Source organism: Prenolepis imparis, unplaced genomic scaffold (assembly GCF_030444845.1).
Source record: "Prenolepis imparis isolate NDT839.2.m4 unplaced genomic scaffold, iyPreImpa1.0 SCAF_4, whole genome shotgun sequence".
Lineage (NCBI taxonomy): Eukaryota > Metazoa > Arthropoda > Insecta > Hymenoptera > Formicidae > Prenolepis > Prenolepis imparis.
This window is the reverse complement of record NW_028141162.1, coordinates 21,005,227-21,023,383: the sequence shown is the minus strand read 5'-3', so window position 1 is coordinate 21,023,383 and position 18,157 is coordinate 21,005,227. Positions and strand designations below refer to the sequence as shown.

Below are 18,157 nucleotides of genomic sequence, written 5' to 3'. Positions count from 1 at the left end.
TGCTTTATACGTATCGAATAATTTTTGTTTAATGGAAAGTTTATATTTTATTACGTAAAAAAACTCTATACTTCAATTCATTTATTAATTCTAAAACCTGTTGAACTCTGTTAATGAGCGTGAATATGCAAGCGGATTTAGAAAAAAAATTTATGATTACAAGAAAATAGATCAAATGTATACGCAAGAAAATATGTAAATCTTTTTTCTGAATTCTTCTGCATCCTCTTCTATTATAGACCAATTGTTCTTCTCAAATCTAGAATTCTTTTCTTATAATATCTTCCCACAGTACATTTGCTATGTAATTATATAATCAGACACAGAGTGAGAACACATAGATAAAAAACAAAGTGCATATAAAACTTGTTCTGCACATGTGTGCGATTTTAATAAAAAGTTAAAGATCTCAGGCAGAAGTGATTCACTTTTAATGATTTCAGAATAGAGAGGGAGTTTATATAAGCTTATATATAAGGTTGATTGTATTGACTTGATCAGTCTTGATTCGTACTTGTCATTACATCTGCTAAAAATCTTTCTCCTTACGATTTTAAAAAGTGTCTCTTTGTATAAGAAACTTTGGTTTTGAAAATGTTTGCTGCAATCTTTGCATTTGCACTTGTAACTGCATATGCAGCCGAAATTCGTAAGTAAACAAGAATATTTAACATATACAGATGTGATCAAAATTTTAAAAAATGTAGAACAATAATATTTGAAATAGAAAATTAAAATACATAAGCTGTTTTGCTTATATTGAAGTGTTAATTAAAAAATATTATTTAAAATATTTAATTAATTTTATATGAATGAACATTTTCAATATGTATTTCTTATTAGAAACTTCAAGTAAACAATTAAAATAATTATTATAATTATTATTTGGTTATAAAATATTGGAGTACTATATATATTTTCGAACGAATTTATATTTATTCAATTTTTCTTTCATCTTCGTCTTTAAGATTTGTTCTCATTTATGTTTTTTATTAACTTACAATAATTATTTTTAAAAATTAATATTAAATAAACAAGAAAATATAAGTATATTTGGCTTTGCATAATTAAAAAAATTTTTTTAGTAAATAAGAAAATCTAAATATTATTTCAAATAAAAAAAATTATTTGTAAAAATAAATTTTCCGCTACAACTAGATAATTGTGCACGGGGCACAAATTTTTGCTTGGTACACTGCCAAAATTTCTTTAGGAATTGTATCTCAATTCGAGATTACTTAATTCCTGTGTTTTCTTTTGACCTTCCTATAGAGATGTAGGCGAGAAAAATATCGCTCCCAAAAGTCGCTGAAATTCCCGATATAGTAAATAAATACTTTGATCATAATTGAAAAGTTTATCAGTTAAAAATTAATAATTAAATTAATCAATTAAATATTATAATTAAAATACTTTTGAGTCGCTAGTCGAAGAAAAAATATAAGGTAAGAAAATTAGTCGACCAAACTAGCCAAAAATGTATTTATTTAAAAATCACGACGTTTCGACCATGTGGTTGTGGTCCTTTTCAAGTGACAATAAATTTCGTGTAGATTATAAAGCTCACAAATCAATAATCATAAATACTGAAAGTATTGACGAATATGTTGAAACAATATGACAGTTTTTTCTCTTTCAATTTTGACAAATTAAGTCTTTTAATAATGGACATTTATGATTATTGATTTGTGAGCTTTATATTCTACACGAAATTTATTGTCACTTGAAAAGGACCACAACCACATGGTCGAAACGTCGTGATTTTTAAATAAATACATTTTTTGCTAGTTTGGTCGACTAATTTTCTTACCTTACAATTAAATATTATTATATATACATATATATTAACATATTCTAATATAATATAATATATTTATTATATAATATATGTATTTTATTAATATAATATAATATATATTATATTTTATATATATTATTATTATGTGTTATTAAATAAGGTTTCAGCGGGAATTATAACAATTATTTCATTTGTTTATTAAGCAATTATAGCAACTTTAATTTATTTTATTATATAAATTGCAATATTGAATTATATAATAATATTGAATTATAACACAATGGCAATCAATGACAATGCATATGCATTGCGCAGATAGCGATGTTAATGTTTTGAAAAAATTTCTTTAATTATAATCTTGGCGCGCTTAAGGAAGACGGTAGGCAGGTAATGTTCGGCTTTAAAAAAAGTGCTCATAAATTTATTACTCGCGTGTTTTATACATATTTTGATACTTTCATCTAAAAAAAGGTCTTATAAAGAATTATTGAAATAACAATTATATATTTCGTAAAAACTTTATAATAAACTTGATTTGCTGCATTAGCATTCGTGTATTTTAAAAACATATAGTTTTATATTCTAATACGCAAATTTTATACATATAGATAAAACAATAGAACTGTTGAAATAAATTTTATTATCAATTTAAATTATGTTTTACATGTATATTTAGAGAGTGTCTTAAATCTTTCAAATGATTTGATATTAATATCCCGCGTTTAATATAATTTGTAATAAACTAATGTTTGTAAGTATTCTTTCTTTTGCAGAAGACAAAATCGAATCTCTCAAGTTTCATTGTTTTTTATTTTCCGCGATGTTAATTGATTCTCACATTGTGTCTACTTTGTACTTGTAAACTGCTGTCATCGCAGAATAGTATGTGTTTTGACAGTTCAAAAAATTAAAAAATTATGAATGAATAATTTTATTCGTTATCTGATTCTGATATGATTCTGATTGAATCAATGGCACAATAATACGCAGCGTTTTATTCGTTTTGTGTACACATATTCTACTGTGGCGTACTTTACATTTCTCATCAAGAATAATATTTGCAAATAGGATCAGATTTCAAAGTTTTAAATTTTTCACATATAATATTCAAGTTGTATATGAGTACAAAGAAAAAATCTCATTTTAATTTATGTATAATGATTTATAAATCCATACATATATATAAACAAGTTGCAGATATTAGTTGAGCAATAGAAATCGATAAACTGCTGTGAACTGTGAGAGTTAATGGAGTGATTGGCATGCAATATATGGCACATATAATTAGCATAAATTCTACTAGTTAATGTTTATAAGTTTGTATCGCTTAAGGGGATCACTCAGCGAACGGCAAACTCTGACAAAATAGTAGCGCTCTCATTTTGGACTCAAAAATATCGGTAATTACCGACTAATTATCGAAGAGTGATTACTGATATTTTGAATTTCACATCATCAATCATCCCAGGTCAAACATGTATTAGAAATTCATGTATACATTGCACACATGAAATCACTTTTTAATACGTCCATACTATTATAGGTTTGAACATAAATATGTACTGCTGTTTTTTGCTTTACTATACCTACAACGCACACACATGCATAAATCGTAATACAAACTACACTTTTATATTAAACTTCTAATCTAGATTTAGAGGATAACAGTGTTTTTTTCGTGTACTTTAACTTCAGGAAACTTGTTTTTACGTTCACTGTAAAAGTTACAATGTAAACTTTTTATATGAAGCACATATTATGATGCGTTGATATCTCGTCTGCAATTCAAGACGCCATATTGAGATAAAAAGAGATAAAGAAAACTGTATAATTTCGTAATTTTTTCTTGTTTTTCATGTAAAATTGGAGTTTCCTGAGATCATTGATGTATGTATTGCAATCATGGAGAAGCATTTTTAATTTTGTCAAATTAATGTGACGAAAGACTAGAAATATGAAAATAATAATTTTGTTAGTAATATAAACAGTTGAGAAATCCCCTTAAACTGTGAATTGAGACTATGTTATACAGGGTGAGTCACATAACAATTTGACAAACTTGAATAACTCGAAAATAAATAATTTTAGAAAAAAATGTTTCAAACAAAAGTTGTATGGCTTTAAAGAGGACATAAGATAGTGGTAAAAATTTGACCTTGCATAGTCGTTTGAAGGTCACGTAAAGGTTATCTTCAATTTCTTAAATGGAACCCCCTATTATTCATTGCATATTCTTGTAGCTTACCTCGAGAGCTTTCCAAAACCCTATAATAAAATGTTCTTCCGTTAAGTATTTTTCGAATTATGAGGCTTGAAAGATACAGTATTTTGACATAAAATACAAAATATTTTATGAAACATTCAGTTTTCGGTAATCTTACTTTAATACTTTTATGCACAGAATAATGAGACCAATCAATTGGTGTAAAGAAAACACCAGAGCCCTATAATTTTTTTGTATAAAACATTTCACAAAAATGCGTAGTTTTCTCAAAAAACTGCTGATACGGTCTCTCCGATACACCCTGTATATATACATATGCATATATATATACCTATATACACTCGTCAAAAAAATTATCGCAACACGTAATTAATATCAAAATTTAGCATAAATTCAAATAAGCGTATCTCCGCGAAAAATTGTCGTATTTCAAAAAATTTTTTTTTGTTTTAAAGGGTAAAGTCTCTACTTTAAGGAACTTTCGTTCGATTTTGATTTTATTCTCTCCCCCTTTCTCCATCCCTTTAAAAGGAGGGACGTGTTTTTTTTTTCAAAAAATTGCATAGTTTGACGAACTCTATGGAGTGTACTAAATTTTTTTCGCAAATATCATCATAACTATCGTAAAATATGGACTTTTCTCTACAAATTAAAAAAAAAATTGAATACCGTACGATTTTTGTTCGCGAAGTTACAACATATCAAAGTTACCTATGTATTTTTGCCTATATATTTAATTACCGCCAATATTAGCATTACTCGATGGGCACTACGGGAAGGTTGCTGGTCGGATTTTGCCCATCGTGTGTGTGTGTGTGTGTGTGTGTGTGTGTGTGTGTGTGTGTGTGTGTGTGTGTGTGTGTGTGTGGGTGGGTGTGGGTGGGTGGGTGTTGGGGCAGGGGTATATGTGTTCGTATTTAAAATTGTATATTTCTGCCTCGTCTTCGGATGACCTCTTGTAGGCGCTCACGCATATTAATGCAGGCTCTAATTGTGGCTTGCAGAATTTCGAACCATATTCGATGTAGGGCTGCTTCCAATTGCTGGAAATTGATTGGTAGTCTTTCAAAATCATACAGCCATCTTCCCATAAAAGGTCATCCAAAGACGAGGCAAAAATACACAATTTTAAATACGAACATTATCCCTGCCCCAACACACACACACACACACACACACACACACACACACACACACACACACACACACACACACACACGCACACATACACACACACACACACGATGGGCAAAATCCGACCAGCAACTTCCCCGTAGTGCCCATCGGATAATGCTAATGTTGGCGGTAATTGAATACATAATCAAAAATGCATAGGTAACTTTGATATGCTGTAACTTCGCGAAAAAAAATCGTACGGTATTCATTTTTTTTTAATTTGTAGAGAAAAGTCCATATTTTACGATAGTTATGATGATATTTGCGAAAAAAATTTAGTACACTCCGTAGGATTCGTCAAACTATGCAGTTTTTGGAAAAAGAAACACGTCCCTCCTTTTAAAGGGATGGTGAAAGGGGGAGAGAATAAAATCAAAATCGAATGAAAGTTCCTTAAAGTAGAGACTTTACTCTTTAAAACAAAAAAAAAATTTTTGAAATACGACAATTTTTCGCGGAGATACGCTTATTTGAATTTATGCTAAATTTTGATATTAATTACGTGTTGCGATAATTTTTTTGACGAGTATATACAGGATGTCCAGTAACAGTCACGCCAACCGTCGTGTGTAGATTCCTGGGATCATTTGGAGACGATTTTTCCTCAGCGATAATGTCGAGGGAGGTCATTATTTTTTGCATGTTTTCAATTTTTGCCATCATGTATCTTTGTAACTAAGCCTTAAATTAAAATTCTATTAAAGTAAACTCTACCTAAAATTAATTGAAGAATGTGAATTTATTATTATTTTATTTCCACAAGACTTAGTTTGCGAAAAACCCTTTATTTTCAATCGCTTATAACTCGAAAATTATTGGTGTCTCGACATTTTTGCTGAGGAAAAATCGTCTCCAAATGATCCCAGGAATCTGCACACGACGGTTGGCGTGACTATTACCGGACACCCTGTATATACACGGTGGACCATTTTAATCAATACACGCAAATATCTCGTAAAATAAGCAAGATAGAAAAAAATGTTTTATACAAAAGTTGTAGAGTTCAGAGGGGGACACCTGATGGTGACCTTGACCCTGACCTAGAAGTCAAATTTAGAGGTCATTTTAAGGTCAACTTGATTTTCTTAAATGAAAACCCCCATTTTTGACCCCGGATTCGGAAAGAGCGGGAAATTTTACGTTCAGAATGGTACTTAAGTTTTAAATTAAGATGACCTTTAGGGGTCATTTAGGGGTCAAATCGTATAGGACAGAAGAATCTATCAATAACTAACTTTAATCATGTTCTAGGGGGAAAACACCCCAAACAAAAGTTGTAGGGATAAAAAAAAGGGACTTGATGATGACTTAGAGCTTAACCTTGAGGTCAAGTTTAGAAGTCATTTGAAGGTCAACTCGATTTTTTAAAATGGAAACCCCCATTTTTGACCCCGGATTCGGAAAGAGCGGGAAATTTTACGTTCAGAATAGTGCTTAAGTCTTGAATTAAGATGACCTTTAGGGTCATACTAGCTGATACTTTAAAATCAGAATAACCAGCATACCCTTGTTTTCTTCTGTCTTCTGTCCTATACGATTTGACCCCTAAATGAACCCTAAAGGTCATCTTAATTCAGCGCAAATCCAATCGTACAACCTCTACATGGTGAACTTTTGGTGAAGCTGATATCGGTAGTAATTTTGGAAATGATATGCAATTTTAAATTTTCTAAATTTTATGTTGAGACAAATTAAAAAATTATGTTAGAAAGTGGAGAAAAGATTTTTCTGCCATAGATTTTAGTTTTTTACATTTTTTATCAAAGCAAATCAAGTTTTTTAAATATATTGTACGCATCGATCATTTTGAACATACGGATCACTATAAAAAAATTATCACAGCAAGTCTATGATTTTTCGTCTTTGGGGTACCAAGAGACACAAAAATTTAAGTCGATAAAATTTTTTAGTTACCTTGCGTAATTTTTTTCAAAATTTAAACAAAAAAGAGGAAACTCGCAAATTTTTTCGTTATTTTCACCTATTTGTAAAAAAATTCACGAATTAAAAAGAAATTCGGCCACTATATCATACTATAAAGCAAAGATTTAGCTTTAAGAATCCAGTTTTAAAATTGCTGAATGATGATTTTTAACGGAGTTATGAATGATCAAAGTGAAAATGACTACTTTCTCTTCAATTCTCGATAACTTGATAAGGAAAAATCGAAATTAAAATTTTAAAAAACAATTTTGCAGGGAAAACTTCAGACTTTAACGTGAAAAAGTAAAAAAATTTTTTCAAATTATTTTATGCATACGACACGTCTACAAAGTGAGAAGAAAATTTTCCATTTCGTTAAATTCGTTGTATTCTGTATATAAAAAAATACCAGAATTTAAGAAAATGAAAAACAGCTGTGACCTTTTGGAAGTAAAGATTTGAAGCTTTGAAACCCTTTTTTAGAATTTAAATTCTCTTGTTTTGAAACAAAGTTATAGCTATTTAAAATTTGCCTATTTTTTAGACAATTTTCTTTGATTCCTTAATTATTTTGCGGAGTGTATATTATAGGTAATATTATTAATAATAGATAAAAATATATTAATATTTTAAATAATCGATTTATATTGACTACAATTATTAAAGATTTGTTTTATTTATAAGATATATAAATAAAAAGAAATGTATAAATTTTAAAGAATGTTTTGTCTCCCCATAAATACTATATCTGTACTATTATTGTAACTGTAGTTAATCAATTGTGTTGTTGAATATATTTAATAATCTTATTATAATCTTATTATTATCATATATGTATATATATATTATTACGTCCTCAGGACAGCTTTTGCGGTTCTCGCAAAAATGTCACACTCACTCACGCACTCACTCGCGCGCGAAATGAATCCACTCTCGTAAGGAAGCAATGACCTTTAATATAACGACCCAATACGCGAAAGCGACGAGATACAATATTATTTGCATGTACAATGTAAGAAAGCTTGTTTGATCCACATGCGTCCGCTCGATGCGTCAGCCAGACCAAATCTGTCATGGAGCCGAAAAACAATGACAGGGCAGTTGTCAATAAACAACCCCCTTTACGATGAAGCTCCACGATGACACTCAAGGGATGATATTCAGGGGAAGAAAGACCAGGGACGTAACACTGCCCCCCTCCGTCAAGATTGTCGCCCCGATAATCGATAACAAGGGGCATCCATTGTTAATCCAAAATTCTGTGCTCCGATGTCGACTTCATGACTCCAGCGAATATCCCTGTTCTACTCTGGGCTCCTGCCACAGGTTACCGAACAATCCGCGATTCTGGATCCCGTCGCACATCCGCACAAGTTATCTCCGTGCTCCGACGTCCAACTTAGGATTCCGACGAATTCTCGTTCTACCGTAGGCTCCCGCCGCAGGTCGTTGAACTATCCGCCAATCTAAATCCACAGTACATCTGCACCAATTGTTAATTCCAGGGCGCCGACGAGTCTTCTTGCCCTACCCTGGGCTGCTGCTGCAGGTTACCGAGCGACTCCGTCAATTTGGTCCCAATCGACTTTCAGAGTTCCTTGAAGACAAGTCCCGGTCTCCCTACGTCCTCCGGTTCAGACAAGGGGGGGGGTATCTTCCCATCGTCCCTCATGGACTCCCCAAGTCCCTGTCTCGGCATTTGCCCAAAGTCCCGCGGGAAAACCACGGATCAAAAACCGCGGGCGAGACAGTCTTCTTAGAGTAGAACAAAGACAAATGAAGATTTTCTTCCTGGAAGACTAAGCTGGAAGATCAACTTTTCCGCCATTCAGGAAACTCTTTCCAAATTGAAGACTCGATTGAAAAAGCCGTTTTCTCTTTGTCCTCGGGACGGATCTTAATTTGCCAATATCCACTTTTAAGATCAAGTGTAGAAAACCAAGAATTACCTGCTAGCTCGTTTAATTTTCGATAATCAACACAGAATCTTATAGAACCGTCCTTCTTTTTAACCATGACAGCAGGGGAAACCCATGGACTCTGTGATTCCTCAATTACTCCACGTGAACTCATATCTTCCAAAATTTTATCGACTTCTTCCCTCATTTGAATCGGAATCCTACGAGGAACCTGTTTTATGGGAGGAGAATCTCGCACATTTACAATATGTTCTACAACATTACAATTCCCTGCAATAATGTTGTCAGAAAATAAATCATCAAATTCATCAAGAAAATCGACAAAACTTTCTTTTTCTACTTCAGTTAAATGTTGAGAATTCGTTTCATAGAGTTCTTTCAAGGGGATCGGAACTTTTTTAAAAGAATCTTCAATTCTAGCTATTTCTTTTTCAAATATCGGAATTCCAAAAGCCGATTCAAAGACTTTATCCAAATTAACCATTTTTAGAAAATCTATTCCCAAAAGACATTCATCATTTATGTCTGCAATAAACATTGGAATTTCTAGAGAATATTTTCCTAATTCAACTTTAATTTCTGCCCAAAACTTTACACGAACTTTTTCTCCGGTGGGATATCTCAAATTAACGAACTTCTTATAAATCTTTCTTTTCTCTTTATCAACAAATTTGCTATTTATTATGGAAACATCGGAGCCCGTGTCGACCTTGAAAGAACATACTTTATTATCTACTTTTCCCCTGTAAATGAAATAATCATTATTCTTAATCCTATTAACATTTAATACAATTTCCGAGGAATTTTTCACGGAAGCCAAACTCTCTCCGGAAAGCTCGGCTAAATCGAGTTTCCCTTCTCAATAGGACATTCGTACCAGAAATGTCCGATTTTCCCACACGTCCAACATTCCCTTCGGCCGGCGCTAAATTTGCTGCCTGGCCAATTTCCTTTTCCATTGTTTTCCTTCTTATCTTTTTCATCCCGTTCGCCTTCTAATTTATTACCCTGCGCGCTCTTTTTTTCAACACCCGAAAAATTTTTATTAAAATTTAAATTTCCTCTCTTTTTCTCATAACCCTCCCCTTGAATTATTTTTATTGCTTTTGCCCTTTCAATTGCCAAACTCAAAGAGGTTATATTTTCCAATTGTAAAGTTCGTTTGACAAAACTATCATATATCGCCGAAATGAATTGCGCGCAGGCGATCTTATCTCGGATTTCGTGTGGGCACTCGGGATACGCAAGGCGAACCAATCTATCGAGTTCTGAACCTAATGTTGCCAAATCTTCCCCAAACTTTTGTTTCCGATTTGTAAATTGTACGTAATAATTTTGTGATAAGTGTCCTTCTCCAAAACGTAATTCAAGCTTTGATTTTAATTCATTAAATTCTAAATTGGACACGTCTTCTACCGTCTCTAATACCGAACGCGCTTTTCCTCTCAAACTCGAAGCAAGTGCAACAGTCTTTGTCGCATCATCCCAACTATTTGCTCGTGCAATTAAATTAAACTGCGAGAAAAATTCACGAAGTGATACTGTCCCGTCATAAGTATCAGGTTTTAATTTGAATCCTAATATCGCGCGAAAATCATTCTCTCTCTCATTTGAAAAGTGCGCACCCGAATTTCCACACGTTCTATTAATAGAAGGACTTAGCTGTAGATTTTGTGGTCGGGAATGAATCTCTTTTAAGGCTTGAAGTTCCTCGTCGTGACGACGCAGCATCGCCGCAATTTCGTCCTCTCGACGTGTTTGCTCCTGTCGCATCTCTCGCATTTCAAGAAGGAGAGCCCGAAGAGCTGTAGATTCTGTCGCTGCTGGTTCTCCTGCGTCTTCCGGTAACGAGCCCGTTTGCTCTCTCGATTCCTCGCTGTCAGTTGCTCGAGACAGAGCTTGTGAACGGGTAATCCTCGGGGAATGTAACATTTTCGATGTTCTGTTCCGCTGCGGTGAGATGTTCCTTCTATCCCGGACGAGCCCCCAAAATGTTACGTCCTCGGGACGGCTTTTGCGGTTCTCGCAAAAATGTCACACTCACTCACGCACTCACTCGCGCGCGAAATGAATCCACTCTCGTAAGGAAGCAATGACCTTTAATATAACGACCCAATACGCGAAAGCGACGAGATACAATATTATTTGCATGTACAATGTAAGAAAGCTTGTTTGATCCACATGCGTCCGGTCGATGCGTCAGCCAGACCAAATCTGTCATGGAGCCGAAAAACAATTACAGGGCGGTTGTCAATAAACAACCCCCTTTACGATGAAGCTCCACGATGACACTCAAGGGATGATATTCAGGGGAAGAAAGACCAGGGACGTAACAATATATATATATAGTATCCTCAATAAGAATGCATGTACATTGCCGATGTATATTTACGTTCAAATCTATATGGACGTAGCATAAAGTGACTCCATGTATGCAATGTATACATGAATTTTTAATACATGTTTGACCTGAGATAATTGATAATGTGGAATTCAAAATGTCAGTAATTACCATTCGATAATCAGTCGGTAATTACCAATATTTTTAATTCCAAAATAGTGGCGCTGCTATTTTGTCGGAGTTCGCAGTTCGCTCGGGGATCCCCGTAAAAATCATCAAATTTTGGAAGTTTTAAAGCGCTCCCTTAATTTTTTTGCGTAGTGTATATACAGGGTGTTGATAAAGTATGGAAACCCTGCAAAATCTCGAAAAATATAAGTTTTACAGAAAAATGTTTCCTATAAAAATTGTAGGGTATAAGAAAATCTATTTACTGATTTTACAAGTCTGACGTTGGATGGCATTACCAAGGTCAGGGCAAGGTCATCTTGAATTTTTTAAATGGAAACCCCCATTTTTTATTACATACTCTTGTAGTTTATCTCGAGAGCTTTCCAAAACACTATATATGAGTTATTTTTGGTTAAGAATTTCCTGAGATATTTTAAAATTTGTCATGATACTTTTTAATTATAAAATATAAAATATCTTAAAATAAAAGAAGATCCTTCTCCAATCTTGACTGAGTTTCGTATTTGGATATTTTGGATATTTAAACGTGAAACCGTGAAAACAATTGATTTAGAATAGCCGTGAAAACAACTGATTTAGAGTAACTTTCTAATTATTAAAGTATTTATATTGTTCGTTTTATTTTGAACTCAAAGTTTACGTCATGCTCGCTAGATTTTCAGTACTGGCAGTGAATACGAAACTCAGCCAAGATTGGAGAAGGATCTTCTTTTTACTTTACGAGATATTTTATATTTTATAATTAAAAAGTATCATGTGTGTGTGATAAATTTTAAAATATCTCAGGAAATTCTTAACCAAAAATAACTCATATAGTGTTTTGGAAAGCTCTTGAGATAAGCTACAAGAGTATGTAATAAAAAATGGGGGGTTCTATTTAAAAAATTCAAGATGACCTTGTCCTGACCTTGGCAACGCCATCCTAGGTCAGACTTGTAAGATCAGTAAATAAATTTTCCTAAGCCCTACAATTTTTAAAGGAAACATTTTTCTGTAAAACTTATATTTTTCGAGATTTTGCAGGGTTTCCATACTTTTTCGACACCCTGTATATATGTGTGTGTGTTGTGTGTGTGTGTGTGTGTGTGCACATATATACATACAGTATATAGTATTGATATAAAAATAATGTACAGAATGTTTCTAAAACTATGTCAGAGATTTTAAGGGTTTATTCTAGAGATCAAAATAAGAAAAGAAGTTCCTATAAACATCGGTCCAAAAATGCTTTCCCTCCGAGTTATAGCCCTCGGGTTTGGGGAAATTTGGGGAAAAGAATCGAAAAATGTATTATAGCTCTCGGAGACTTTCACAGATTGTTAAAATTTTGCACAGTGTAATAATTAATAGTGACATTCATTTTTATGTGGTTTTGACAATTTGATCCGATTTTGAAAAGGAAATAAAAGGGGGTGCTAATTTTCATTTTTGGATCCTTGTTTATTGGAACTTTTTTCTTATTTTAACCCCTAGAATACGCCCTTAAAATTTTTGACATAGTTTTAGAAACACCCACATATGTGTGTGTGTGTGTGTATTTAATGGCAAATTTTAACCTGTTATTCCATTAAAAATATATAATGTAATATTCGATGTTTTTCTCTCATATACATTCTCTCTTTTTCTCTTTTTCTTTTTTTCTTTTTTTTCTCTTTCTAATAGTAAATTTTTTTTCAAATATTAGAAAAATTTAACATATAAATTAATGATAAATTGCATGCGTATCATTATGTCAGAGCATGCATTATTATATTATAATAACATTCTAACAATTACATATTATTTTAAAATATTATTTGTAATATTAAAGTTATCTGCTAACAGTTTTTTATTCAATATTATAAGTTAAGGCTCCTGGATGTTTGCCGCAACCATGTTGGATTGTGACGTCAGAGGCGAGAAAATACACGCTGAAAATTCTTGCGTGCCATTTTTAAATAAAAAGATATTTTGATGAAACAACACTACAAATCTCTTTGGCACACATAAAATTGTCCGAAAACTATGTTTTTCCCTTGACAGTTAATAAGCAACCGTAAAATGAGTGTGATATCGGACTTTGTCATGTGGAATGACTGCACATGCGCAAAGACCAGACGGCTTAGACTTCATATTACAGTCATTTTTACAGTTGTTGATTGATTATAAAAGGAAAAGTTTTCGGACAATTTTACAAATGTGCCAAAGAATTTTGTAGTGTTGTTTTATTGAAATATCTTTTTATTTAAAAATGGCACGCAAGAATTTTTAGCATATGCTTTCTCACCTCTGACGTTTTAAACTCTTTACAGCCTCCTACGTCAACGTGTGTGGCCGCAAGAATCCAAATCTCAATCAATGCATGATAGACAATATAGACAATTTGAAAGATAGAATTTGTAATGGACTTGCGGATTTGGGCATTCCACAGCTTGAGCCCCTCAATATTGAAAGATTAGTCATTTCGGACACTTCCAACAGCAAAATATACATAAATGATGTACAGATAACGGGACTTTGTGATTTTACCATCAAATCTTTCGAAGCAGATCTCGACAAGCTTCATTTTGCCATTAATATTTCAATGAACCGAATTTATGTGAATGGCACATATGATATCAACATACATTTACTCGTGCCCCTTGTTCATAAGGCACCTATTCATATTACTTCAGGTATCTAAAATATCAGTTTTGTATTAAATAAGATAGAAGCTCAGAGGCACTTGTTTGCGTGCGAGTGTGTACGTGTGTAAAATATTTAATGTGTATAAAAAATTAAAAATTCAACAATATTTTAATGATAATCAAATTGTATGTTTCTTTACAGATTCCATAAGCGTTAGGCAATTTATACACGCGGAAATGGCAAATAAAGGGAGCAAAAAACATATATATGTATCGAAAGTGAAAGCAAACATCCATTTCAACGGATATGAAGCTAAATACGGTTTCAATGAAAATGATCTTGGCCAATTAGGCCAAGTTCTTGACGGTTTCATAGGCAGCAATCAAGAAGAATTTATTCAAAAATTGGAACCGTCGTTAGAGGAGGAGATCGCCAAATGGAGTATTAATATTTTTAACAATTTATTTAAAATGTTCTCTTACGATGAGCTTTTCCCGGATCGAGAATAAATCATTTAGTGCTGTAACTTGCAAAATTGCTGTGTGCACTGCGTCCAATTAAAGAGTAATCGAAACAAAATCTATTATAATATTTTGAAAAAAATCAGCAAATTTTATTTTCGCTAGATTAATGAAAAAGCATATATGGTCATATAAACATTAGTTAATAAATAATAGCGCAACAATGACTCTAAGAAATAATTAGCGAATCGAAAATTGTTCGTCTCTATATTTCTTTGCATATAAAAATTTTGCACCAATATTTAATACAATAAATTTAATTCAATAAATTATTGAAAAGTAAAATGTGCAAGAAAATTGCAACGTTATATTTTATTATATGTACATACACATGCATTTGTATAGGTTATTCTTTACACAAAATAAATGCATTATTATAATAATATACTAAATAATTTATAATATTATAATATTTAAATTCAATATTAAATATTGTGTATTAAGCGACGCGGTAGCGACGTGCCGCCAAGTATATAAAATGAGACTAACGTCAGAGGTATCGCGCTGCTACCAAGTAGTTTATCCAGAATTTTTCTGTTAAATATTTTTCTGTCAAGATATTTCTAGAACTAAAACTTTAATCGAAAATCTGGATATTGTTTCAAAAGGAATACTTCTAGTTGACGGCAGCCCTTTTGCGTACTGAAAACGGTCACAACGGTGTCTTGTTATTCCATTTAACGTTTGCCGACTTTACTTTTAGGTAAAAACTTTGGAAAAAATTATTTGCCGCGGCTGAAATTTTGTATATTACATTATTTTGGTATCTATTTTCAGTGCGCAAAAGGGCTGCCATAAACTCGAAGGCCCGTATTTATAGTCATGATTCTGCTGAGAAATTCAATAACTAAAACCAGTCTTGAGACATGATATATAGATGAATCTTGAAAATCAATTTGATATTCGTTTGTAATTTCGACTCAGTAAAGATACTCAGAAAACATTTGTCTTGAAATGCAGCTTGAGTTATACTTATCGCATTTCAATAATCGATACTTGAGAGAAGATCGTACGTGTACATATTAATAGTCTTTGAATTTCGTATCAGCTAAAATTTGAGTCAGGAAAAATTATGTATCATTCAAGTGTGGTTTGAAGATGACTTGAGGAAAGATTAATCATCAATTATTTATACATATAAAAGTACGTTTTAATTGCAAATTAATACTAAAAATGTTCATAATAAAAAAAAAATAAATCATGTAATTACAATTTTTAACAATTTATAGGTTAATTAAAATGAATTGGATTGATAATTATGATTAATATGATATTTATGATCAATATGATATATATAATAAATTGCTCGTACGTTTACCAAAACGTTATATTAGAGATGCACGAAATCTCTTTGAATGGTCTGAGAATGAATTTTTCAATCGATACAGATTTCGAAAAGAATCTATAATGCATTACATTCTTCTTCGAATTATAGAGCCTCTTTGCAAAGCATCAAGAAGAGGTCTTCCAATATCACCAGTTAAACAGCTCCTTTTATGTTTTCGATTTTGTGCTACAGCATCCTTCCAAGTTAGCTTAATTAATTTTTGAAAGAAAAATATTTCTATATCCAGATCTAAATGCTGTTTATATATTCTTACATATATATAAATTTGTATTTTTATAGATAGTATGTGGTGATTTTTAGAAGAAATTTTTAAAGCTGGCGCTTTGAATATTGTTCGTAATGTATCAAGTCTTCTTGCCGATATGCGTCGGACTTTCATTACATTTCCAAATACACGTGAAGAAATCGAAAGAAATTGACATATGTACCAAGAATTGGGCAGACAAGAAGGTTGAAATAGAACACCAAGAATCTCGATGGGTCCATTGATTGTACATACATCAAATTAGTTAATATACTAGGCCAACAATTTCATGAAGCTTTCCGAAATAGAAAATTGTTTTTTTCAATAAATGTACAAGCTGTAGCTGGACCTCGAGGAGAATTTTTAGATATCGTAGCCCGATGGGCTGGTAGCACACATAATAGTCGCATATTTAATATGTCTCGTGTAAATATGAAATACATGCAAAAGGAATTAAAAGGTGCATTACTTGATGGTAATGGTTATTCCAGCCTACCATATCTTTATACTCCCATACTGAATTCTCAGACAATTCCAGAAATACGATTTAATTGCGCTCATGTTAAAGCTCGCAATGTTGTAGAGCGTATGTTTGGAATTTGGAAAAGCAGATTTCCATACTTGAGCTGAGGAATAAGTAATAAATTGGAAACAATTTGCAACATAATAGTTGCTTGTGCAGTTTTACACAATTGCTTTCATACTTAAAGACGTTTTAATAATTAATAATAATTTGCCTCCTGAATTGCCTATACCAATAGATCCGATATCACCGCGTCTAGGAGAAGGAATGGTTGTCCGCCAAGCATTAATTAAAACACATTTTACTTACGATATTATTATTAAATATTATATATTATAATCATATATATATATTGTTACGTCTCCCAGACGCCTCTTGAAATATCTCGTAAGATATCTCCTCACAAACACTCACAGTCACTCGCGCGCGAAATAAATAAGACAAGGATTACACAGAATTGAGTTTAATGGAATGAACGTCCCTTGAGAGAAAACAAAGAAGAATACAATTTAGGAATATTTTGGGATATAATCTGTAGTCGCGTAGCACGTCAATATCGTTTGACAGCCAGACTAAGACTGACATGGCGTCGGCAACAAAAGTAACGCGGGAATTGTTGATAAACAACTCTCTTGACGACGATCTCCCGGAAACGAACACGGGATAATCCCGAGGATGAGGATGCAGATCCGAGGGGGCGCAACACTATCCCCCTCCTTTAAGATTGTCGTCCCGACAATCCAACATGGAGACTACTGAAGACCCAGGACTGACGCTGATTCCAGGGCACCGACGATTCTCCTGCTCTTCCCAAGCTGCTGCTGTGGGTGGTCGAGCGAAACGTCTGGTCCCAATCTTGCGTCTTCTTCGTCCGGACGAATCCTGCCCCCCCTGAGCTGCTGCTACAGGTTACCGGGCTTCGCCCTCTTCCTCTCCATATTCGAACGGTGTCTTCGAAGAAAAGTTGGCCAGACTCTTCTTCACACCCGCCGAGGTGAAAATTTCTGCTCTCTTCGCTGTTGTTCTGTTGTTCTCGCTTAAGCGTCTTCCGGAGAAAATCGAAGAACGTTGAATCTTCAGACAAGGGGGGGGGGTAACATCCGTGGACCCATCGTCCCTCGAGGACTCCCCAAGTCCCTGCCTCGGCATTTGCCCTTCGTCCCACGGGAAAAACCACGGATCAAAAAAAACCGTGGGCGAAACAGTCTTAATTGAAGAATCAAACGACCTTTAGAATACAACGAATTGGAAATCTCCTTTTGAAAGATGTCAGCTGTTTCCGATGAGTCTCAGCCACAGGAACTTCCTTGGAGAATCCTCCCGTACTGAAGACTCAGACAA

General features: G+C 33.2%; 1 protein-coding gene across 3 annotated transcripts; it reads left to right on the top strand.

Moving 5' to 3' along the window:
- Positions 1 to 504: 504 nt before the first annotated feature.
- On the top strand, positions 505 to 17,005 carry LOC145935150 (uncharacterized). Of its 3 annotated transcripts, none has more exons than XR_014425170.1 (4): positions 505 to 649; positions 13,865 to 14,227; positions 14,382 to 15,844; positions 15,931 to 17,005. XR_014425170.1 is itself a non-coding variant. In XM_083036261.1 (3 exons), the coding sequence occupies exons 1-3, from the start codon at positions 595 to 597 to the stop codon at positions 14,687 to 14,689; spliced, it is 726 nt and encodes a 241-aa protein (XP_082892387.1). In that variant the 5' UTR covers positions 505 to 594; the 3' UTR covers positions 14,690 to 17,005. The 3 variants fall into 3 exon arrangements, 1 of the variants encoding a protein (XP_082892387.1); XR_014425171.1 differs by having other exon boundaries at positions 14,382 to 16,231; positions 16,329 to 17,005; XM_083036261.1 differs by having other exon boundaries at positions 14,382 to 17,005.
- The last annotated feature ends 1,152 nt before the right edge of the window (positions 17,006 to 18,157 follow it).